We start from the raw sequence: 26,665 nt of genomic DNA, 5'->3' as shown, positions 1-26,665 counted from the left end.
CAGATAATGTACCTACTAGCTTGCAGTTTTATTTTTTTTTGTAAAAACAGTGTGAAAACCAGAATTAGTAGCATATGTCTCGGTGAGTTTAACAAAGTAATATAAGAAAGAAGTGAGCTTAAAAAAGAATTGGCCCGTTTGAAAGCAAGAAAAATGGGGAGTAAAGTCCAAAACTATGGGAACTTGCAGAGGTGGACATACAATCCTTTTCGTTCTTAAATGATAAAACTGAAAAGACCTTTGAGTAAAAAAGACTGATTAGATCTTCTGCAAGGATAAAATCAGTGATCAAATCAAGGTTTAAATCTGAACAAATTAAGGTCCCTCAGAGTAAAAATGGCAATTAAGGTTGTGGAATTCAATAAACACTTTCAATTAGACAAACTAATTCAGGGAAAAGAAACGATAAGTGGCCTGATTGACTCAAATCAAGTGAAGACAGGGAAAGAAGGGAGCAAAGAAAAAGCAGAGAATTATAGCTACTCTGAAAAGAGAGGGCTTCCTTTGTAGCTCAGCTGGTAAAGAATCTGCCTTCAATGCAGGAGACCCTGGTTCAATTCCTGGGTCAGAAAGTTCCCCTGGAGAAGGGAAAGGCTATATATTCCAGTATTCTTGGGTTTCCCTGGTGGCTCAGACAGTAAAGAATCAGCTTGCAATGAGGGAGACCTGGGTTCCAATCCCTGGGTTGGGAAGATCCCCTGGAGGAGGGCATGGCAATCCATTCCAATACTCTTGCCTGGAGAGTCCCCGTGGACAGAGGGGGTGTCAAAGAGTCAGACACAACTGAGCACAGCTAAAAACAGAAGTCTAGGAAAACAAAGCCAAAACCAAAGGTATGGCTATTAGCATATGTAAGCTGACCAGACTTTAGTCTATTGTAACAGAGAAAAAGCCTATTAGGTTTTTTAAATATACCAGCTAACCAGCCACTGGCCAGGTAAAGAAACTATGACTGTTCAAAACTTTAAAAACTTGGTCCCAAACATTTATCATAGAAAGTGTACCAAATGAGGAAGCTTTTCAGCCTCCAAGAAAAATACATTATGAATGTCCAGTCTAGATATGGCCCAGGAGAATAATGGAAAAAGAAGAAGGTCCAGGACCTATGAGAACAATGAGCAAGAAAAGAACTTCCAGGGAGTCACAGCCGCATCAAAAACTCCATGGGATTTCACAATGGCTCTGGCCCAGTGACGGCTTTGTGCCTCCCATTCTTTCCTTTTCCAAATGCAAGAGAGCAGTTATCTTATTCTGGTTCTACTACTGTCTATGGGGGGGTCTCTGGATAAAGAGGAGTAACATTCAGACTTGATACAGAAATTTCCACATATCGCCAAGAGTTTTTGCATCTTGAGTTTCATGTTACGATTGGGTGAAATTTGAGGATTTTTTACCTTGGAGATGGGGTGAGTGTATTTTGTGTGTGAAGAAGAGTGATCCAAATATTGATAACCAGTAGGACAGCACAGACTACCCTTGTTAGTATTCTGGGCTCAGCTACATCTGGTTTTTCTCATTTTTATAAGACAGAATTTTCTAGTCCCCTTATGTTTCAGTGAGGCCATGTGACTTCCTGGCCAGTGAGATGTGAGAGGAAATAACACAGGTCACTTTTGGGTCATAGCATTTAATTTCTGGTGCAAGACTTTCCAGGCTTCAGCTTCCCCACCTTGATGATTCTGGAAGCATGCCTCAAGATGGGGCCTGAAGTGATCAGGACAGAGTCCCTTGCCCATCTCTGCTGGATATTTAGCCTGAGTGAGAATACTTTTATTCTGCTAGGTCTCCAAGTCTTGGAAGGTTGTGTTATCTGAGTGTGACCTAGCCTCTCCTGACTGATAAATCTACAAACAGCAAAATGCACATGTAACTCCACATATCTGTCTTTTCCTGATATATACTGACAAAATCTTTTCACACATTAATAAGTGGAGCTAGCTCACCCTGGACACACAATTGAAGGATTCCTAACATTATATGCAATATATTAAACAGTCAATACAGTATTTTTTGTTAAATTTTTAAAGAAAACTTTCCTCTTGTAAAATCTCCAAAACTCTGGAAATAAGCAGGAGTGTCAATGCTTGATTTCCGAGTTTCAGTCAGATTACACTAGGTGGAATGGTGAAAGAACCCAAAGGAAAAGTATAATTTTCTAGAATAAGTAACATATCAAAACCATTGTGAAAATTTAAAATGAAATGAAATTATCCATTGTACTGCCTGAAGAAGGCCCCCAGAGGAACAAAAATGACAGTGTCCAACTTTGTTGTAAATATTAGGAAAAATTTATTTCTGATTAGCAGTCTGCTACAGGTTCAAAATGACACACTCTGTGCTATGAGACTGTGTCAATCAAAATTAAATGAGGTTCTTTAAATTCTTCTTCTTAATATTTTGGGAAGCTTGAAATAATTTTACTATTTCCAAAGAACAGCTGACAGAATGAGAGATTTTTTTTTTCCCCTAAAATGGTGAATACAAAGATTTATCATAAACTGCCCAGTTTTTAGGTACCATTTCTTATTCCAAAGAGAAATATGAGAGTAATGAGTATTTCTGATGGTACTATACTAACTTTAAGGGATTCCCCAATGGCTCAGCAGTAAGGGATCCACCTGCAATGCAGGAGACACTGGTTCAATCCTTAGGTCAGGAAGATCCCCTGGTGGAGGAAATGGCAACCTACTGCAGTATTCTTGCCTGGAAAATTCCATGGTCAGAGGAGTCTGGTGGACTACAGTCCATAGAGTCACAAGAGTCAAGTATGACTGAGCACACAGACAATAACAACTTTAAAACCTAAAAATAAAATATCAGAAGCAAAACCAGTATTTTTTTTCCTATAGTTTTCCCTTGTTTATTTTAGATGGCAGGCAGCATTGGATAGGTTTAGGTTTATAATCTCTTCTAAAAGCATTTCATTTCTGCCATCATTTTAATATGAATTTAATTCTGCGGTTGGCTCTTCATGAAACATATTAGTATTAAAACTGTCCAAATATTCTTTACCAAAGAGAATTTTACCTTCTCTGATAGGAAACTTGAATTTTCCCATTGAATTTCTGCACGTTAAAAACAGCATGACGCTAATAAACTCAGTCTCTCTCCAACTAAATTTTAAGCCCCTAACTGGTAGATATGGTGCAGACATTCATTCCCAGCATCTCCCAAGATGTGTGATGAGTCACTAGCTTTGCACTTTCCTCTCTCTTTATTCCAAGGTTTTCAATCCATTAAACTGACTCCTTACCTTATAAGTGTAAAAGAAAATTCCAGTATTTACAAGTTCAATTTGGAGGGGGGATGTCTTGAAAGGAATCAGGGGACACTTGGCATTCTGGGTGAAAGTTCAAGAGAAAGACCACACTCAGCTCTGAGAAAGACTTTGGGGCTGTGGGATGAAATGCTGGGCAGAGAGGAAAAGTATTGCTCTTGAAGTTCCTTGAAAAGTCAGTAAAGTCTACAGAAATTACAAACTGCTAAATGCAACATTTCTTCTGGGAAATGTTAAGAGTCAAGTCTGCATGTTGGTGGACCTAGATCCAAAACAGACTGGAGCCCACAAGACTATGACAGAAGGAGCCAACATGGCAGGCAGACAACTGGATGGCTTGCGGTTCTTTTCAACAGACATGGCATCCAGCCACAAAATTTATGAACAAAACTGTTTTAATACAGTTACTGCATTTGTAAACACACAGCACAGTTGGAAACAAAGAATTTAAAAACACAGAAATATATTTTGTATCTAAGAATAAACGAACACTAAAGAATTACATTTTTCTTTTTTTTTTTTAAGGAAAGGGACATTCATTTTTGTCAAGCACTGACAGGAAGCTGGGTTTAGAAGCTCTAATTTTCATAGGATTCCGTGAGCCTATTCTTCAAAGTATGCTGTGTGAGGTTGCCCAAGGGAACATTTGACCACCTCTACTTCTCCACCTCCATTCTTCTCCCGCTGAAAGTGAATGCTAATGAAATCCTCTACAACTTCTTCATCTGTCATCTGAAGGTCTTTCAATCCAGTCAGAAGCACTGTCTTCTTAGATACTCCTGAAAATACCTAAGGAGGAAAATAGAAAAATGAAAGATAAATAGCAATTTTCTAAGAGCTGTGAATTGCAAAACTTTACATTTATAAGCTCTGCTCAATATTTTGGACAGTATCCTAAGAGAGACAAGTGGCCTCAGGAAGATTTTTCAAGGAAGAGAATATCAGAGTTAGACATGAGTTTCAGAAAGATAACTCTGGCAGAATTGTGACAAGTGGAGGAGAGGAAGGCAACTCTATGGAGAGAGAGACCAGTGAGAGAAGTGGTGAGAAGTGGAAGTGAAAAAATTGAGTGATTAAATAGATGTTGGAGGTGAAGCTAAACCAAGAGTTAGGCATGAGTTCTAGTTTTCAGGATGGTAGACTAGGAAGATCATGATGACCTTTTAGGAACAGAAAAGAAGACCTTTCTTTTAGGAACAGAAAAAAGCAGCAGGTTTGGAGTAAAGATAATGAATTCAGAGAAAATAAGAAGGGAAAACCATTTTTAATGCCCAGTGATAGTAGATATATGAGAAAAATGTAGTTATGTCTTCACATACAAAAATATTGTGCCATAGTCTGAGTAATTTCAGTTTTAAAAAAGTGAATAATAAATTAAGGTACAGTTTTACATTAAAAAGTATTCTGAAAATAGAAAAATCCATTCTGTACCAGGCAGATATGGAGAGACTATTTTGATATCCCTCATTAATAAGATTCAAATGAAAACAGAATCATAACTTTTTATTTTTGTGGGGGTGGGGAGTCAAGCACTTAGCTTCCAAAATGAAAGAAAAGAGATGACTTTACCTGAAACTTTTTCAAGTGTGTTTCTGTGTATGGAGAAACCGTAACTCTATGGCAGTTTTGATTTATATAAAGAGGATAGTCTCTCATTTTCAAAATCTTGTCAGCAACTAGAAATAAATTTTTAAAAATTATTTTCTTCTTTATCATAAACATTTTTAACCAAAGGTAAAACTTCTTTCAAATAGTATGTCAAAGTAAACAGTGATTTGAGTGATTAATTTTTAAGAAACTCTAAAATCCCTTTTAAACAATTCACAGTACATAGTTTTGAAAAACAAGACCAAATGATAACGAGACTTAGATATCGCCGTCTGCCTTAAACTATTAGTCAGTCAATGGACAGTGTGCTACAAAGGCCTCAGATAGACCTACCTTGAGCTACATAAAATGGGATAACCATCTGCAAAAAGTAACCCAGCCACCCTAACAAAACCCAGTATTTCCCAATCTTTCAAGAAGTATATGTGAAAAATACAATTAGAATACTCTCTATCTTTATGTGAGAGATTTATAGAAAATTACTATATTACTATGATATATATAAAATTACTGTAACTGATACATGACATTCAGTAAATCTCTGTAATGATGTTAATCAAAGGTGGAGGGGTGCTGAATGTCATCCAAAAAACATGAATGCAAATAACAAAAATTCATCAGTTTTCTCCAACATAAAAAATAATCAGAATTATTTTTAGCAGCATTTTTCTCCTAGAGAGGAAACAGCTAATGTGTCAAGATTGCATAAAGTTTAACAGAAACAGTTCTTAAGAATATCTGATCACTTCTTTTCTCCTCTCACCAGTCCACCTTGAATCAGCAATGTGGTACAGTGGTTAAGAGTGCAGACCCTTGCTGGCGAGAACATGGAGAAATTGGTACCCTGATACATTGCTGGTAGGAATGCGATGGTGCAGTCACTGTGGAAAGCAGTATGGCAGTTACTCAAACATTAAACATAGAATTACCATATTACCTAGCAATTCCAGAAAGATTTTGAAAAACATTCACCTAACCATAACTACATAACAGGACAAAGGAAGTTTGGAAATTTAAGGAAATGGCTCAATTTTTATTAAATTAATGTTGTCTATTATTTCAATTTTCTTTAAAAAGCATGTATTTTTTTATTATGAAAAAACCTAATCAGGCAATGGCTTTTAATTGTATAGTTGGATTTCTGTCATATGTAATAAACCCAGGAGAAGCCCTAAGAACTAACAAGAGCAAGAGACTTTTTTTTATTGAAAATTACTTGACTTTGGACACAGTTGGGGAAGGAGAGGGTGGGAGGAATTGCGACAGTAGCACTAAAATATATAAAATAGATATTTAAATAGATAGCTAGTGGGAAGTTGCTGTATAACACAGGGATCTCAACGTGGTGCTCTGTGACAGCCTAGAGGGGTATGGGGTAGGGGATTGATGGGAGGTTCAAGAGGGAGGGGACATATGTATACTTACGGCTGATTCACATTGTTATATGGCAGAAGCCAACACAATATTGTAAAGCAATTATCCTCCAATTAAAAATAAATTAATAAAAAAGAAAGTCACTTGACCATATTAACAGAAGCAGCTGGAGAATCTTTTATTTTTAATCATAATAATGTAAACCTCCCTAAGATGATTTGATAAAAGTCCATTTCTACTGAAAAAGAGACCAGCTGTTCTCTCCATTACCCCCCTTTTTCTTCCTGGAAATGATTCCCTCCATTTAAGAGACCCTTGTCAATGGTAAAAAGTGAGATGGAAGAGATAGTTTCATATATATACACACACAGATACATATGTGTGAAAGTGAAGTGAAAGCGAAAGTTGCTCAGTCGTGTCTGACTCTTTGTGACCCCATGGACTGTATAGTCCATGGAATTCTCTAGTCAAGAATACTGGACTGGGTAGCCTTTTCCTTCTTCAGGGGATCTTCCCGACCCAGGGAATGCAATGCGGGAGACCTGGGTTCAATCCCTGGGTCGGGAAGATCCCCTGGAGAAGGAAAAGGCTACCCAGTCCAATATTCTTGACTAGATAATTCCATGGACAGAGGAGCCTGGTGGGCTACAGTCCATGGAGTCCCAAAATTTCTCTGCCATGCACCCACCGTGTGATCTTGGGTAAACTACTTATCTTGCATATGTCTTAGCTGCCTCATCATTAAAATGAATATAACACCCTCATTCAGAGTTGTGCTATGGATCAGAGGAGATAAATGTGTAAAACACCCAGCTCCATGCCTGGCAGGTGATAGGAAGGCATTAACACGGAGGGACTTGTTATTTCTAATCTTATTTTTAATAGTATTCAGGAAAATCATTTTCAGGACACTACCATTTTATAAGGTTAAAAAATCCCTGTTATTATGCTACCTAATAAATTCCAAATAAAAGAAGTAGAAAAAGAAATATTTTCAGACCTGGCAGAGCATAATTGAAACGCTCGAGTACTGTTTAACTCTCTCAGTGCCGTCATACCTCCACTTTGCACAAAGGTGATGAGGGCGCTCCGGGTCTGCTTGTCGTATTCCACGTACTCCACTTCTCCGCCTCCGTTGCGAGACTTGGAGAAACTCAATTCTAGCTTGTCTCTCATCTGACTTTCTGGCAGTTCATCAGGAATGTCAGTAACGTTGATTTTCATTTTAGACACTCCTACATGAACCTGGGAAATTGTTTCATGTTCAGGAGTATGGACGAGAAGTGTCTTTGCTTAATAGCATTCTAAAAAAAGCTTTGATCACCATGTTACCTGGCATTTGACTCCTAAATTTAATGTGACGGGGTTGGCCACGAGCGTCACATTTTCATTCTGTACCTGCACATGATGCCGTTCCATTCTGATCACATTCTGGGCAACTGAAAAATAATTTGGGAAGTATGAATTTCCAATATTTCAATACACTTTTACACATTTGGCTTAACAAAAAATAATCCTGGGTAGTTTAACTTTTCTTTAATTTTTTTATTAAAAAAAATTTTTTTTGGTGTTGTTTATTTTTGGTGATGCTGAGTTGCAGCGAGCGGGACTTACTCTCTAGTTGTGGCACACTGGCTCTCAAGTGTGGGCTCGGCAGCTGTGGTGCACCGGCTTGGTTGCCCCATGGCATGTGGGGATCTTAGTTTCCAGACTAGGAATCAAAGCTGCATCCCCTGCATCAGCAGGCAGGTTCTTAACCACAGGACCACCAGGGAAGTCCCCAAATTTTCTTCAATTTTCAGGGATCTTATTTTTACATTTTTCTTAGGGTTCCTAAATGATAATGGTGTTGCCACCATACTAGGATATATTAATGTCAAAATACATCAGCCAAAAATTACAATGTAGAAATTCTCAAGTTCTGGATTCACCTCTTAAGAGATAAGCCTGATGATCCTTTAGAAATTCAGTACAGTCAACACCCTTCCTTTCCACTGTTGACAGAATTATCAGAGAATTCCCTCAGTACATTAAAGCCCAGCCAGAAATTTCTTCCAGGTTGAGTAAGCTGGGAAGACTTTTGTAGGTCAGTGTCATTCTGACAATTAATCTTATTTATCATTTCTCACTTCTTCTTAATATGTTACAAGCACCATAGAAATAAATATTTGTTCTTATCTCTGTCTTTCCCAAAGATTACATATTAAAGACCACATAGACTTAAATACCAAAGAGTGAGTCTTCATTTTTTTTGGAAGGCAGGTCATATTTAACAAAGAATTCTACTTTCACTAAAACGCTCTTGAGATCATTCATTAAAAAGTCAATAGCCTTGATATACTGACCACGAAACTATCAAATCTAATTTATCCATGCAAATAGGAGAGGCTCAGTAATATAATTTTGCCAAAAATCATTAGAAATCCAAAAGCAACTATATGTCAGTTTAAAATGCATGTGGGTATGTGTTTTTTTTTAACTGTGTAACATGAGAGTTTATAACATTTTACTTGTTGATATTGGAGCTGTTTATTCTAATACGTCATGAAGACAAAAGATGCCCAATCCTGGGCTTATAAACCTCACATGTGTTTATGACAACCAGACAGCACACCACAGCCAGAGAAAGAGAAAAACAGGGCTGGAAAACAGGGCGTTGTCATGTGGGAATTCAGATGCCTCGTACCATGATGTGACTCTATAACTTGAATTATAGCGTTTTTGTTGTTGTTAATGACAACCGGGAACAATAACAGAGGATGCCAACCATAAGTAATACTTAGATGATGACCTTTCCCTCCCAATCCCCACCTCTCCCTCGCCCCCCAAACCTCCAACATCTGGTGATCTGACGCAGTTGAGAGGCACTACTTATGTTTCAACCCTTGTGACTCTGACTGTCAAAAGCCAACTCCCATTGATTTGTGTGGGAACCCAAAGTTGTCCCAGAGGAGCAGGACGTCAGAGTCATGCCACGAGTGGAAGCAGTGACAAAGCTATCTGTGAAGAGAATCTTATTCTCAGCATCCCCAGGTAATTTCTATATCGGATCCCACCTTCCCAAATCCTCACTTCTATCTTTCAGTTATATCCCAGTGACCACTGCCAATGGCCAACAGGGTTCTTGACCTCACCCTCCATCCACAGCTACAAGGGTGGAGCCAGGGTGGACAAAGAGAATGTGCATATAGTGACCTGCCAGAATGCCTTTCTATCTATTTTCAGGCTATAGTAACTAACCAGGCATCAGGAGACGTGAGTTATAATCATAGACTCCCAGTACCTGAGCACTGGAAGTGCTTGTGAAGACTATCTGAACCCACTCATCACTTGACAAACATGAGAACAGAGGCCCAGATGGTGGCCTGCACAGAGGAATAATGGTCCAGTAGAAAGTACAAGGGTACTCGGGGTTTGGTTCTCAGCTCGGCAGTTTATCACCTGTATGGACCCTGTGCAAGTAAGCTTCTGTTTCCTTAGCTGAAAAATTTCTTAACACGGAGCAATAACAACAACTAACATTTATTAAGTGTTTATTATGTATCAGATACTGTGCTAAGTATTTTTTCAACACTTCTCATTTAATATTCAAAGCAACTCCATGAGGTAGGCACTGTCACAAAGCCTGCCATAAAAACTTGAGATTTATAAAGAACCCAACCCAAACTACACTTCTGCAAAGAGGCAAAGCTGGGGACTTCCCTGGTGGTCCAGTGGCTACAGCTCTTTGTTCCCAATGCAGGGAGCCCAAGGTCGGTTCCGGTCAGGAAACTAGATCCCATACGCCAAAACTAAGACCTGGTGCAAACAAATAAATAAAAATATTGGGACTTCTCTGGTGGTCCAGTGGTTAAGAATCTGCCTTCCAATGCAGGGGACATGGGTTGGACTCCCTGCTGGGGAACTAAGATGCCACATGCCACGGGGCAACTCAGCCTACATACCGCAACAAAGATCCCAAGTGATGCAACTAAGACCCCACACAGTCAATTAATAAATAAAGTGCTGTTTTGGTTTGATTAAAAATAAAAAGAGGCAAAGCTGGCATTCAAAGCCATATTCTCCTCATTAAGGTGTCCCCAGCTCTCAAGAGGGTTTCACACCATGGCAAAAATCAGGTCCCACTCCAAATCTTCGACTCCAGAGCTCTTTTCATTTTCATGCCTTGTGCACGTAGGTAAATCACTTAAACATCTGAGAATCTGATTTCTTAATGATGTAAATAGTATCTCTGTCTTATTACTTTTACAGAGTCATATGAGTATAAAATGAGACCATGTCTGTCAGAACTCTCTGCTTTGCTACCTTGAAACATTATTACTAGTATTATCATTTGCAGGTAGCAGGAGTGGTATAAAAATGCTGGTATTGGATATCACAACACGGGTTTGATTTCTAGAGCACTCATATTCTGTGCTAGTGATCATGTTCAAATCACTCAACATCTCAGAGTCTTGTTTTCTGGTCTGCAAAACAGGGATAATCATATCTACCTCAGGGCACCTCTATGAGGATGAGACGAAATGATATATACAAAAATTGTAAAGCAATGGCCAAATATCTACAAAAACTCTTTGGAAGTCCCAGTGCTTTCTAAAGGTAACATGGTCAAGTTTTTGAACGTTAGTCATACCTTCTTCTTTTTCAAAGGTAATAAGTGCTTGTCCTTTTTGAAGCTCATAAGGGACTTTTGAGCTCACTTGACATGAATAGGAGATATTTGAAAACTCGCTGTCACTCTCAGGATTCTCCATAGATGTGAACTTTATCTTTGTTTCAGGAATATCCTCATTAATCTAATTCAAACAGAAAGGTTTGATTAAAATCAACACAAGAAGTAACTTAAGTCCTTCCAGTGATAATGTGATCTGATTAATAATTCATTCTCCACTGACTTTATAACCCCACAGAACACTGAGGGTGGTCTTATTTAATATCACTAGTAATTGCTTCTTCCCAGAAAAGTACTCAGTAATCTAGTCAAATGTCAATTCTTTAAAATTATTTCACAGATGAAACTATAAGTATATAGTCTCTCACTTTTTCTAATCAATGTTTAAACTGGTCAATATTGTGTTGTTTGGTTCTTAAGCCTACATCATTTCTGCAGAAAAGTATCTTCTAAACAACTATGCCAATAATACGCTGTTTCACAGAGGAATCATTGCACAGTATCTTTAGTCTCATTGCAAAGAGGTATGAAATAGACATGGGTGCATACTGCAGTTATTTTGACAGCAAACTCAGGTAATGTCATCCAAAGAGAAACTCCTAAATTCAGTTCACTGACTTAAAATTTATCAAATGTAAACTCCCCCTTCCTCAATACCTGTCCATCAACTTTTTAACCATTCCTACAACTTAGGTTTATAAAAATGTGAAAGGACACCACTAGCAAGATTTGTATAAAAAAAAAAAAAACCTGGAGGATAAAGTTAAGTGGTTATACTTAGGTGCTGAAAATCACTAGGATGAACAGGTTTTTGTTGTTTAATCTCTAAGTCACGTCTGACTCTTTTTGCAACCCCTTGGACTATAGCCCGCCAGACTCCTCTGTCCGTGGGATTTCCCAAGCAAGAATACTGGAGTAGGTTGCCATTTCCTACTCCAGGGGATCTTCCCGATCCAGGGACCTAACCCATGCATTGGTAGGCAGATTCTTTACTACTGAGCCGCCAAGGAAGCCCTGAACAGACAGTACAATTACACATAAATGCACAAATGAGTCAGGTGTTTTCATTTCTATTTCTCATGGTTATTTTACAGGTTGCAAGGACAAGTATTATCATGAAGAGATTAGAAACAGCCAATGAGTCATTTGGTCTAATCTGACATTTATTCTACAATTTGACATGTCACTTCGCTAGAATTTCTGATTACCATAAGTCTGATTTCAAAACAATCTGCAGTGTGAAAAGGCAGTGTTTCCCAATAACAGAGAAACATCTAGTATACCCAGAAGTGTCAAGAGCTTTCCCCAGTGAGAGTGAGAATGGCTGTTCTAGTCCTGAGCGCACCATGGCAGGGAACAATGCACTCATGGTCCTTAGACCCCAGTTTTCAGTCCTCTGTGAAGTGGATCAACTGAGTTGGCTGGGTTCCCAAGACCCTTTGGGTTGTAGGATTAAGTGATTCTACCTCCAGTCTAAAAATTATGCAGGATCTTAACAGAGACTTCTCTAAACCTCACAAACACAGGAAACCTCACTTCTGATATTTAACATCCTATCCCCAACTTCAGAAATAAAAAGTGATAATGCTTTAAAGTATTTTTTTTTAACAATCTGGGTTTTGATGAAGAAAAAGGGAGTGAGAGCTGTCGAAGTCAAATAAAGAAAAAATTAAGAAAGAATTTAAATGGTGAAGATACTCTTTCAATTTTTTTTTTAAACTGTGAAACTCACTTAAATTATTACTTGGATGAGGACAGCAATGAAAGAATTTAGTGAGAAGACCAAGAATTTTATTCAAAAATGATTGATAATGACCATCAGTGGGAGGCTGTGTGTGTTGTATTAATGTATATATGAATATTAACACATGCATTAGCATAAATGTATGAGTGAGTGAGTGTGTGAAGTTGCTCAGTCAGTCCGACTCTTTGCGACCCTATGGGCTGTAGCCCACCAGGCTCCTCTGTCCATGGGATTGTCCAGGCAAGAATACTGGAGTGGGTTGCCATTTCCTTCTCCAGAGGATCTTGCGCACCCAGGGATTAAACTCAGGTCTCCTGCATTGAGGGCAGACTCTTTACCGTCTGAGCCACCAGGGAACCCCAGCATAAATGTATAGCAAGATGAAATTTTACAGAGGGATCACACACCTGTGACCAGCACCCAGGTCAATCATCAGAACAAGACCAACATCTCAGAAGCCCTCTGGGGTTCCCTTCCAGTTTCTATCTGCCTCTAACAGTAAGCACCATACTAACTTCTAACACTGTGCTTTTGTGCTCCCCTTAAGTCAAAGCATATGGTACGCCCTCTTTTTCCTTTTTTGGCTCAACACTGTGTCTATGAAATTCATCCATGTTATTGCATATAGTTATTGCCTGTTCATTTTCATTGCTGTGTAGTATTCCATTATGTGAATACACCCGAATTTATAAATTCATTCTACTATGGAGGGAGAGTTGAGTTGTTTTCAGTTTGGAGCTGTTGCAAACAGTGGTGACATGAATGATCATAATGTCTTAGAAATGACTTCTGTATCATTAAATTTCTTTTTCTGGAAAAAAATAGCATCTGTTAAAAATGAGATACAAAAATAATTAAAGGGGTACCTGGGAGGTCCTGGTGGTCCCTTGTAACTCAGCTTCAAGTTTTTGGATCTCCTCCTTTAACTGAATATTTTCCTTTGTAATTTCACTAATTAATTTCTAAAAAATAAAATAAAATAACAGCCCAAATTTAAAGAGCCTAACTTCATTTTTCCAAATGAGTTAAAGAAGCAAAAGTTCTCTCTCTGAACAAGGCAAAGAAAGACATTAGATAGTCTCAGAATAAATATGATCACATGAATAAACACTTGTACAATGCTTTACATCATCATCTGTTGATTTTTCTACCACTGCCAAGGATTATTATCTCCATCATACAAACAAGGAAACCACCTTTCATGCTAGACCAAAGTCACAGAAATGTTTATAGTAGAGCCAGGATTGAGACTCATGTCTTCTGAATCTTAGCTCAGGGCTCTACCAACTCGTTCCTAGCTATTTGTGACTCCAACATGAATTTTAAATTGCAGCATAATTGTGGACATATGTTAGTCTAGGACAATTAAAGATTTTTTTGCCACAGTATAGCTCAGGTAGTTTAAAGCATAGCCTCCATTCTGTCGGGTCTGATCATATAATTGTTAACGAAGCTCCTAACTTCTAGGTGCAAGTCAAAGAAATGAGAGGAAGTGAAAGAGCAGTTAATAGGAGTTGTGTAAGAGAAAGAATAGAAACATGATTCTTCTTGTCAGTCTTGAATACTAGAAGTAAGAAAAAAAACTGAAAACCCTAATATTCTCCCAAATTCAAGTTAATGTTGGACAAAGACATATGAAACATGCCTCACTGCAAAACCAATAGATATGTCAATTTTTAATAGTACTCAGTAATTTTTCCTTTTTACCTGGTTTTGTTCATCTTTCATAATTTCTTCAGCTTGCTCACATTCCTTAAGAACTTCTTTTTTGTTATCTTCATCAGCTGCCATGACTCCCTAATTATTACAAAAAATAAATACTTCAAAAATAGTACATATGCACAAAGTCAAGAAGAAAAAATATCTTTTACCCTTTTATGGATAAAACATCTCTTCTTTGCTATATCTTTTTCCCTACAATCAAAGTCTTTATTATCATGTGAATTACATTCAAACAAATTCTGTATTTCAAATAACTTTCACATCTATAAATATTTAAAAGGTTCTAAAAATCCTTTGTATTTCAATACCATAATAGAACATAATAGGTATTAACATTCCTTTGTAGTTCTGGTCTCAATCATGATATGATGCCCCATTTTAAAAGACTATTATTTCAGTCTTCTAGACTTTTTCCAAAGGCTTTAATTTAAATATTTCATTCTCCTTGTTATACTCCAAGAATGTAATGGAGTGAAAATATCTCCAAACACCTTTCCTCTATGATAACTGAGGTTTTCACAAAACTTCCCCTGAGTTCACACACTTGAACATGGAAATAAAAACAAAGTTCATATTTATTTCTAAAAATCTCTGATTGAAATGGCATTCTCTTCAAACATGAATATTGGCAACAAGTCACATGGTATTTGTAGTACCTGTGACAAAAGTCACCAGGACACATGCCTCAATTACTGAAGCCTTTGTGCCGTAGAGTCCATGCTCTGCAGCAAGAGAACCCAGCACAATGAGAAGCCCGAGCACTGCAACTAGACAGTAGCCCTCCCTCACCACACCTAAAGAAAAGCCCTCACAGCAACGAAGACCCAGCGCAGCCAAAAATTAATTAATTAATTAATTATTTTTTAAAACGTCACCAGGATGGCAGATAGTTTCATAAAAGACAGAGGAGCCTGGTAGGCTGCAGTCCATGGGGTCGCTAAGTTTCGGACACGACTGAGAGACTTCACTTTCACTTTTCACTTTTGTGCGTTGGAGAAGGAAATGGCAACCCACTCCAGTATTCTTGCCTGGAGAATCCCAGGGACAGAGGAGCCTGGTGGGCTGCCGTCTGTGGGGTCGCACAGAGTTGCACACGACTGAAGCAACTTAGCAGCAGCAGCAGCAGCATACTGGTAAAGTAGAAAGTGAAGTACAGTGTTAGTCACTCAGTCGTGTCCAACTCTGCGACCCCATGGACTGTAGCCCACCAGGCTCCTCTATCCATGGGGTTCTCCGGGCAAGAATACTGGAGTGGGTTGCCATGCCCTTCTTCAGGAGATCTTCCTGACCTAGGGATCAAACCCCAGCCTCTTGGGTCTCCTGCATTGGCAGGCGGGTTCTTTACCACTAGCGCCACCTGGGAAGGTATCAGTATACTGGTATACACTACTAAATTAAACATTTGCTTTTTAAATAACACTGATAATCATATTTCAATATAATTGGTTTCCTTTATAATTCTCTGTATTTTGTTTTAGATGACTTAAAAAACTTTCTGAGAAAAGCTCACAGACTTTATCAGACTGGCATCAAAAGAGTAAGAACTCTTGCCTGCATATGAATTTACCGAAATGGAGAAGTCCCAGATCAAATATGACACAAGGAATATCACAACTATTTTTACTGTTTTAGAAGCATATAAATAATGTGTCTATTAACACAATCTTCCAAGATTTCAACTGATTAAATTCTCACTATTCCTATAGAACAAACAGAAAAGACAGGTATTCCTCTTTAAAAATACAATAGAAGATTAGCAAAAAATTAACTATGGCTTAGTTTACTCAGTGTGAACCCAAGCAGTGTCCAAAATATGGGTCACATGGTAATTCTACTTTCAATTTTTTGAGGATTCGCCATAACTGTTTTCCATAGTGAATGCAACAATTTACATTCACATCAAGAGTGCACAAGGGTTCCCTTTTCTCCACATCCTCACGGCATTTGTTAACTCTTGTCTTTTTGATGATGGCCATTCCAATAGATGTAAGGTGTTATCTCACTGGGATTTAAATTTACATTTCACTAGTGATTAGTGACGTTGAGCATCTTTTCATGTTCCTATAGATCTTTCATATATCTTCTTTGGAAAAATGTCTTTTCAAGTCCTTTTGCCCAGTTTTTAATGAAGTTATTTGATATTTTGGTATTGAGTTTCATGAGTTCTTTATACATTTTGGATATTAACCCCTTATCAGATATACTGAGGCTTCCCCTGTGGCTCAGCAGGTAAAGAATCTACCTGCAATGCAGGAGACACAGGAGACACGGTTTTGATCCCTGATCGAGAAGATTCCTTGGAGAAGGAAATGGCAGCCCACTCCAATGGACTGGATTTTCCTGTCTGGAAAATCCCATGCATGGAGGAGCCTGGTGGGCTACAGTCAAAAGGGTGGCAAAGAGTCTGACATGACTAAGCACTGTACATATACATCCATCAGATATATGGTTTGGAAATATTTTTTTCCATTCCATAGGCTGTCTTTTTACTTTGTTTATGGTTTCATTTGCTGCATAGAAGCTGTTTAGTTTAATATGGTGCTGTAACTCACAGCTTCACTTTTGGAAATATATCCAAAGAAAAAGAAAACCCTAACTTGAAAAGATTTCTGTATCCCCTGTTCATTGCAGCATTATTTACAATAGCCAAGACATGGAAATAACCTGCATGTCCCTCAGTGGATGAATGAATAGATAAACAAATTGTGGTGTGTATATGTATATAAAGTGATTATATACTTTATGATATTATTCAGTCATAAAAAAAAATGAGGAAATTCTACCATTTGCAACCACACTGATGGACCTTGAAGGCATGATGTTAAGTCAGACAGAAAAAGACAAATATTGTATGATCTCACATATAGAGTCTAAAAAAAAAAAAACCAAATAAAACTCATAGAAGAAAAAGATCAGATTTGCGCTTACCAGAGGTAGAGGGTGGTATGGAGGGTGATTTGGAGGAAAGTGGTCAAAAGCTACAAACTTCCAGTTACAAGATAAATAAGTAGTAGGTATGTAATGTACATCACGATGACTGTAGCTAACACTGCTATGATACATAAGGAAGTTGTCAACAGAGTAAATCCTGAGTTCTTATCACAAGCAGAAATTTTTTTCTGTCTTTTCTTTTTATTGTATCTATATTACAAGATGGATGTTAGCTGAACCTAATATGGTAATCATTTCATAATATGCGTGAGTCAAGCCATCATGCTATAAACATATACAGTGGTGTATGTCAATTATTTTTCAGTAACACCAGAAAAAAAAATTGAAGAAGAAGCAGTCATGAAGCACCTAGATCTTGGTTTCTAAACTATTTTCCAATGAAAGGATCTCCTTTGAGCAAAAAGGAGCCCTCAAAAGGGCAGGAATACACAAGATGAGCATGGAGCTCCCAGTCGCCAAAGGTACATAAACATGATTCATCAAGTAAGAAAATATGTGGAGGACAATAGGAGCCAGGTTCTTCATTGTCAGAGAAAGTGACTTAAATATGGAAAGGGAAAAAAATAGAATTAATGCTATGAAATGGAACTGGAGATATCAGTATAATCTCATAATTTCTGATAGATTGATAGGAAAGTACAGAAATTTAAATATAGATATAAGTGTGCAGATGTGTGATATTTCCCAGTTCTGTCTGCTAAAAGGGCCTGGAAACAAAGACAATAGCAATGAGCACATTTAGCATCCAGAATTTGGTTTCTAATACCATTCTCAGCTACCAGGAACCAAGGCTATTCAGAGAAATGGCCGCTTCTAGAACTGGGACAGGAAAAGTATAAGACAAGCGTCTTATGATGCCAGAAAGCAAGAAGTGCTCAAAGAATGATGAGAATATGTCACAAGAACAGAGTCCAGCTTGAGGGGGTTCTTACTGGAAGAATCTGGGAATCAATTAAGCATAGAGATAAATAATGACAGTAATAATTAATCCACTTAGTACTAAAGCAGATAGATAAATTGATATTTTTATGACAAAAGGACCATTTAAGTAGCTTAAAATACTTACCCACAAGTACTGCTAACCAAATTCCAGTGCAATCTCAATCACTTAGGTGTTTTGAGTACTCACCAGTCCTGTTATTGACCAGCCCTGAAGGAGATCAACAACTTCAGTAGGGGTAAGTCTCAGCTTGCCCTTTTGCATTGAACATGTCAAGCTGATCTTCAAGAATATAAGCACCACAAGGGCAGTGATTTTTGTTTTGTTCTCGAAAGTATGCCCTACTTCATCCAGAACTATACTGGAACAGTACCAAAAGAATGCTAGGGATATAGTTTGTACTCAAGAAATGATATTTTTAAATTGTGTTAAAGTGAGCTATTTCAAATCCTCAAAGGTGATGCTGTGAAAGTGCTGCACTTGATATGCCAGCAAATTTGGAAAACTCAGCAGTGGCCACAGGACTGGAAAAGGTCAGTTTTCATTCCAATCCCAAAGAAAGGCAATGCAAAAGAGTGCTCAAACTACCGCACAATTGCACTCATCTCACACACTAGTAAAGTAATGCTCAAAATTCTCCAAGCCAGGCTTCAGCAATACGTGAACCGTGAACTTCCAGATGTTCAAGCTGGTTTTAGAAAAGGCAGAGGAACCAGAGATCAAATTGCCAATATCCGCTGGATCATTGAAAAAGCAAGAGAGTTCCACAAAAACATCTATTTCTGCTTTATTGACTATGCCAAAGCCTTTGACCGTGTGGATCACAATAAACTGTGGAAAATTCTGAAAGAGATGGGAATACCAGACCATCTGACCTGTCTCTTGAGAAACCTGTATGCAGGTCAGGAAGCAACAGTTAGAACTGGACATGGAACAACAGACTGGTTCCAAATAGGAAAAGGAGTACGTCAAGGTTGTATATTGTCACCCTGCTTATTTAACTTCTATGCAGAGTACATCATGAGAAACGCTGGGCTGGAAGAAACACAAGCTGGAATCAAGGTTGCCAGGAGAAATATCAATAACCTCAGATATGCAGATGACATCACCCTTATGGCAGAAAGTGAAGAAGAACTAAAGAGCCTCTTGATGAAGGTGAAAGAGTAGAGTGAAAAAGTTGGCTTAAAGCTCAACGTTCAGAAAACTAAGATCATGGCATCTGGTCCCACCACTTCATGGCAAATAGATGGGGAAACAGTGGAAACAGTGTCAGACTTTATTTTTGGGGGCTCCAGAATCACTGCTGATGGTGACTGCAGCCATGAAATTAAAAGATGCTTACTCCTTGGAAGGAAGGTTATGGCCAACCTAGATAGCATATTTAAAAGCAGAGACATTACTTTGCCAACAAAAGTCCGTCTAGTCAAGGCTATGGTTTTTCCAGTGGTCATGTATGGATGTGAGAGTTGGACGGTGAAGAAAGCTGAGCGCCGAAGAATTGATGCTTTTGAACTGTGGTGTTGGAGAAGACTCTTGAGAGTCCCTTGGACTGCAAGGAGATCCAATCAATCCATCCTAAAAGAGATCAATCCTGGGTGTTCATTGGAAGGACTGATGTTGAGGCTGAAACTCCAATACTTTGGCCACCTCATGCGAAGGGTTGACTCACTGGAAAAGACCCTAATGCTGGGTAGGATTGGGGGCGGGAGGAGAAGGGAACGACAGAGGATGAGATGGTTGGATGGCATCACCGACTCGATGGACCTGGGTTTGGGTAAACTCCAGGAGTTGGTGATGGACAGAGAGGCCTGGCGTGCTGCAATTCATGGGGTCGCAAAGAGTCAGACACGACTGAGCGACTGAACTGAACTGAACTGAAAGTTTCCTTACCCTGAGCAAACTGTTCTTGAACTTCACACAAGTAGAATAATTTAGCATGTATCTTTCTGTATGTGCTAGAGTTTTAAACTCAACATGTGTTAGAGATTTGTTCACATTATTGCATGTATTAGTAGTTTATTCCTTTTTATTGGTGTGTAGTATTCCCTACATGGATAGTTCACACTTGGTTTATCCATTCTCCTGTTGGCGGGTATTTGGTTGTTTCCAGTTTGGGGTCACTATGAAGAAAGCTTCTTAAAGCAAAACAAAAACAAACATAAGAAATACTTCCCCAAAAAACACTTATTAATTTCAAAGGGGAAAAGAGTAAATTTTAGTGAAGAAGCCAGGCAGACGCCACCATAATGAAACAGTCAAAGTAAATAATGAGATACATCAAAATTATCTGACATATGATAGGCCCACCAAGAACACAGCAAGACTTCTGTGATGCTCCTGCCAAAGATGCATAAGCTGAATTTAAGAAAAAGGAAACAGGATACACACTGGCCTGTTCTCTTCAAAAGTGTTAAGCACATGAAAGCCAAGGAAAGATTGAGAAACTGTCCCAGAGAGGAGGCTAAAGATACATCGTAACTAAACACCATGCATAGTTCTTAAATCTGTTATATACGATCTTTGTGTTACACACTATATAATAGGAACAATGGGCAAAATTAAAATTAGATCGAAGCATTAGATGGCATTAATGTACCAATATTTATTTTCTGATCTTGATCGCTGTATTGTAGTTATGTAAAGAACATCTTTTTTTTTTTTACAGGAAATAAATGCTCAAGACTTCCAGGTTATGGGTCATGATACCTACACTCAAATAACTCAGGAAAAAGAAAAGTTGTTACTTGTAACTTTTCTGTAAGTTTGAAAGGGTTTAAAAATTTTTTTAAAGATACATATTAGTAGTTCTTATTGCATCAACAACTGCAGAGTCTTTACAACAGTATTCATCCCAGATCTTACACAATTTAACCCCACCTAGTCTTATTTAGACAACTCCTGGACCAAGTTCCTTAACCATACTGAACACTCTAAGGGTTTCTCTTCTCCCTCCTGTCCCTCAATGTCACATCCTCCCTCCCCTGCCAATCTTAATTTCCACTTAATGAAATCCTACTGTTCTTCAATGTCCATCCCAAATTCCCCCCCAAGTTCTTGAAGTCTTTTCTGATTCCCCCAAATGATACTACTTCTCCCCCATTACCTCTCTTGGGGAGCTTTATTTGTGTACTTGTGTCATTTTCCATGACAAGATAGTCATGACCTTGAGGCCAGGGACTACATTCCCTCTTCCTTGTATCCATTCAGAGTGTGAGTTCACATACTGAAAACACTTAATGTTTATACAGGACTGCGTGGTATCTTGACTCAGGTATTTGTTCAGCTCCAGATACCTGGGGCATGCGATGTTCTATGCAATGTTCTCATTACATTTCCAGAAAGCAGAAACTGCAACATTCTTTAACTGCTTTTTTAAGTCTATTCTTAAATTCTTGTAATAAAAGCTCTCAATAATACACTTAACTCATATAAATGGTCTACTACATAATATCCCCAGAACTTGTTACAGCATATATAGTATCTGGATACTTTCCCTCCTTGATGAATGGGATGTATAGTAATAGCTTTCTTTTTATGCACTCAAAAGGTAGGCAGAATAATGGCCCTTTTAAAGAGGTCCACATCCTAACCCCCATAATCTGTGAAAATGTTAGGTTATGCTGCAAAGGAGAACTAAGGTTATGACTGAATTAAGGTTGCTAATTTACAGCTGACTTTAAAATATAAAGCTCTTCCTGGATTATTGGTGGGGAACAATGTAATCACCAGGGTCCTTCTTCAAAGTGAAAGAGGAAGGCAGAAGAGCAGAATCATAGTGAGACGTGACAAGGGAAGAATAGTCAGAGAGATGCAATGCTGCTGGTTTTGAGGATGGAGAAAGGGCACCACTGAGCCAAAGGAGATGAGCAATCTACAGAAGCAGAAAAGATGAGAAAACAGGTTCACACCATTAGCCTCCAGAAAGGCAGGCAGAGCAGCTGACACCTTGATTTTAACCTAGTGACGCCCACCCAGACTTATACTGATATATATATATTTTTTTGTAATTTGGCCAGGTTGCAGGGCATGTAGGACCTTAGTTCCTGGACCAGGGATCGAACTCACGGCCTCTACAATGGAAACACAAAGTCTAACCACTGGACGGCCAGGGAAATCTCCGACACATAATTTTAAGATAAATTTGTAGCTTTTAAGGTTTTACTGAGTCCATGGTAATTTATTATGCTAGCAAATGAAAAAAACAGTACAAATCACCTCCACCTGTTCACCACCTATTTCCCTAACATATTCACTGTGGTGCCAGGACTGATAGAGGCAAATCTTCCCATACACATGCCTGGCAGCAAAAACAAAGGAAATGAGGCAAAGGAAGGAAAAAAGGAGGCAGAGATGCACAGACAGGATTGCTTCTTGTTTTTTAATATATGAGTGTTGCATAGATAGGGAAACATCACATTCTGTTTTGGATGTCTCTTTAAATAAAATCCTGTATGTTCTGAAAAATCAGGCACGACTGCCAAACCCTGCGCCTGCCAAGAGACTAAATCTCCTTAAGGAATCTGTTTTCCTAAGAACTTTCTCCTGAGACACTACAGAAACAGTGGGGAAACACAAACCATTTTAAGTTTCAATTTCCTAAATGAAGCAAAGCAAAGGAGACGGGGTCAGAGGCCCGGACTGCAGGCAGAAAGCCCCGTGGACCGGGGGCAGGCGCGCCCCCTCGGCGTCCAGGTGGTCCCCACGACCTCGGCAGCGGGCAGCGCAGGAGGGCGGCGCAGGGGATGGGGGCGCACAGCCAACGACCCCCCACTCTCCGCCAGGCGTTCCCACCAACCCTCAACCCCCCGGGAGGTCCCCGGCACCGCGGAGCCCGCCTTGTCGCCACTCACGGCCTCTCCAGCCCGAGCCCACTAGGAGCAGCAATGGCAGCGCGGGAAGGGGTCGCCCACTCACCCGCCTCGGCAGGCCGAGCTCCGCGCCTAGGTTCCCGGAAACCTCGCTGGCGGCGCGCGGTAGTCGCTGGAACCCTCGGGGCCTGGCTGGGGCTCCCTTGTCCGGAAGCGCCTTCAGCCTTTTTCAAATGGATGGCCCGCGCATCAACAGTTTGCTTCCTTTTAAAAAAAGAAAGAAAGAATAAAAGAAGAAAACTACCAAATGATGATTTTCTTTCAGTCTAGTCACTGCTCGAATACCAAACCCAGTTCTCCAATGATTAGTCACTAACAAGTTATACCTATTTTCACTTTCGATTTTTAAAATGTGTTGGTTTTGTTTTTGTTTGGAGGAAATCTACTGCCAGAGTATTCCTGAAGTTTCCATAGACATGTTTTAATAACCACTCCTTCGGATGTGTATCACAGGACACGTTTTTGGAAAAATGGACAGAAACCAAATAAATCCAAGTGGCAGTCTCTCTTCAGACAATAACTCTCACTGTAATCTGTTGGTCACTATAACCTTAATCTACAAATCCTCGCAGCCAGCACAAGGTCTACTTTTGTGTGTTTCTTCTGTAACTTCGCAGGAAATTGGAAAAGTGTGGTGTTCAACTGATTTCTGTGATCCATGTCCCTTGAAACTTTTCTTATAATCTTTGGTATTATTGTGAAGCTTGTAAACAAATACTTCACTAGGTGTGATCTTTTTCTTTGAAACGGAAAACATCTGGTTTATTTCAAAAAATGGCAGTGTTTCTGAATCCTGTATGAGAGCTACCCCACAGCTGCACTTACTGTAAATAGGTCAGGGAGCAGATGCATGAAAATGACTTCCAGACAGAAATTCTAGTTGATAGTGCTATATAGTAAAAAACTGACATATAATCTGATAAAAGATTAACCAAAGTCAAATTCCTTTATATCAAGAATATTGATGGCAATCTAGTTTACATTGGACTTCCTAACTGAAAAAAATAAAGTGGTGTGTAGACACTTGTGCTCATCAACCCAGTCAAAAGAGCAACAAAACGCTACCTGATACAGCTTGAGAATTACTTCTGGTCTCCCTTAGAATTTTATTTTTTATTTTATTTTTGGCTGCACCATGAAGCTTGTGGGATCTTAGTTCCCTGACCAGGAACTGAACATGCGACCACAGCAGTGAAAGCACCGAGACCTAACCCCTGAACCACCGGGAAAACTCCATCCCTTAAAATTTTAGAGAACATGAACTCTAGAAATTATTTAGTTCAAACCTCATTTCTTCTTCTATCTTATTTTTGTTTTTTATAAGAAGATACTAAGCAATAGGACCATGACCACAATGGGACTCATCTAAGATGGACTCCAATCTTGTTAAAGGACAAAGGATACAGATAGGAGGGAAGCCATTGGGCCACCCACACGCTGAAGCTGAGCCATGTGTAACAATCTGAACTCAACTCAGCTTCAGATTCAGGACTCTGCAAAGCACTGAAGTTCTGAAGATAAATAGTCAGATCCCAGATATATTATTGTTAATAGTCGTAATTGCAAAGATCTACTGAGAACATCTAAGCATTTTGTAAACATTTTCTGATTTGCCAACAGCAATATGAAATAAGTATTATCCCCATTTTGCACATGAGGAAACTTAACATGCTGATCCAAATGTAGGCAATGAATCCGTGATGACATTAATATCTTTCTCTATTCTCAACCATGAAATCAGGCTCTACATTGTGTTCTACAGGACATGAAGAAAGAAGGAATTCTATGGGCACATATGATTAGGAAATGCTGCATACTGGATTCACACTTGGGAGGTTCACAATGCACATCCACACATTAAGAGTTTTGAGAAATATTGCAGAGAAAAATTAAAGCATACATTTAAAAATTTAACTTTATTTAATCTTGAATTTATCAAACTAACTTGACCTTTAAATTCTTTTTTTTTTATTATTTTTTTAAGAAACAGCTATTTAAATCTTGAAAAGTTCCTAGTGGGGCAATTTGAACTATGCTTTACTAATGATGGGGTCCAGGACTTGATTCCTCAAAATATGGCACCTTGGCATATTGACTATTTTAAGTGGAAGGAGTTTAAGAAAACAACAGAAGCTCTAAGACAGTTACTCTGACCTTCTTCCCACTACTACCTTTGAAAGAGCACCTCCTGTGAGAGGTGCTCTCTCTATACCTGTAGGAAAGAAGCATTCTTTCTCCAAAGACAAATGGACCCGGAGAAGAATCCTAACAAATCAACTTTGCTAAGTTTTCCCCAGTTTACTTTGATTACCTCATATTCTCTAACCTATTATATTCTTCCATGACTATCCTCTCTTCACCAAACCTAGCATGAAAATTCTCAGGTCTAACTATTTCTGTGGGTCTTCATCTCTTTTGTTTTTTTTTTCTTTATTGGCCACGCCACACAGCATGCAGAATTTTAGTTCCCGGACTGGGGATGAAACTTGTGTCCCCTGCAGTGAAAGTATAGAGTCCTAACTACAGAATGGCCAGGGAATTCCCATGAGTCTTCATTTCCTATTGAAGACTTCTATGTCATGTAAAACTTACATTAAATAAAGTTGTGTGCTTTTCTCTTGCTCATCTGTCTTTGTCAGTTTCAGTTGTAGACCTAGCCAGGAATCCTATGAAGGTCAAGGAAAACTTCTTCCTTCTATCTATCTACCTACCTATCTACCTACTTATATATCTGAACATGTCATGTAAATCTACACAGCCATGATGTGAGATGTATATTGTGCTACGGATTTATCTCCCCACCAGATGGCAATGAACTTCTCCCAGACTTCCGTGTAAAGGCACCACCCAACCCCTACCCCCACACAAACACATCAGTGTTACATACTTTATCACGTGTGCTATGAAGTGTGATACTAGGAGTAGCAGAACACAAAGGAGAAAGCAGTCCCTTCTACCTCAAGAAGTCAAGGAATGTTCCCTCCACAGAAGAGGTGAAGATTGAGCTGTCTCTTAAAGGCAGAAGCGACTTAGCACGCACACACACTTAAAGGCAAGAGGAAGTGAACTGAGACCAAAGTTCAGGTGAAAAATCCCCAAAGAAAGAAACAACTCGGGAGGCACCAAGAGTTTAGCGGGCATGCAAACCACGAAAAAACCACCTGATACCTCTTATGTTATGCTCTTTCTTTTAGAAAAGGTCTAGCACACCAGGTTTATGCTGCTGTTGCCATGATTTTGGTAATCCTGTTTGCAGTTCATGCTTGAGGAAGTTGGAACATTTGTACCATCCATGCCCAGCACTGTGCAGGGTACTGAGTGATACAAAGGAATTGTTATTGTTGTTTAGTCGCTAAGTCGTGTCTGACTCTTTGCGATCTCACAGACTGTAGCCTGCCAGGCTCTTCTGCCCATGGGATTTCCTAGGCAAGAATATTGGAGTGGGGCTTTTCCACCCCCAAAACCGTGCTGGTCCTGTAGCTCTGTGGCAAGCTGCGGAGTCAGGGTT

The 26,665-nt window shown here is 39.0% G+C and overlaps 1 protein-coding gene across 3 annotated transcripts; it reads right to left on the bottom strand.

The window, feature by feature from the left end:
- Window positions 1-3,654: 3,654 nt before the first annotated feature.
- Window positions 3,655-23,440, bottom strand: NMI (N-myc and STAT interactor). Of its 3 annotated transcripts, none has more exons than XM_081578145.1 (8): window positions 23,140-23,440; window positions 14,383-14,472; window positions 13,542-13,637; window positions 10,893-11,055; window positions 7,592-7,698; window positions 7,318-7,504; window positions 4,847-4,953; window positions 3,655-4,066 (listed from the first exon to the last, which is right to left on the bottom strand). In XM_081578145.1, the coding sequence occupies exons 2-8, from the start codon at window positions 14,464-14,466 to the stop codon at window positions 3,881-3,883; spliced, it is 930 nt and encodes a 309-aa protein (XP_081434271.1). In that variant the 5' UTR covers window positions 14,467-14,472; window positions 23,140-23,440; the 3' UTR covers window positions 3,655-3,880. The 3 variants fall into 3 exon arrangements, with proteins under 3 accessions (XP_081434271.1, XP_081434270.1, XP_081434272.1); XM_081578144.1 differs by having other exon boundaries at window positions 23,204-23,440; XM_081578146.1 differs by having other exon boundaries at window positions 3,655-4,056; window positions 23,204-23,440.
- Window positions 23,441-26,665: the final 3,225 nt, after the last annotated feature.

Source organism: Giraffa tippelskirchi, chromosome 3 (genome assembly GCF_054371585.1).
Source record: "Giraffa tippelskirchi isolate mGirTip1 chromosome 3, T2T-mGirTip1v1.2.pri, whole genome shotgun sequence".
Taxonomy (NCBI): domain Eukaryota; kingdom Metazoa; phylum Chordata; class Mammalia; order Artiodactyla; family Giraffidae; genus Giraffa; species Giraffa tippelskirchi.
Note: the sequence above shows the minus strand (reverse complement) of the source record. Positions and strands in the feature narration are given on the sequence as shown.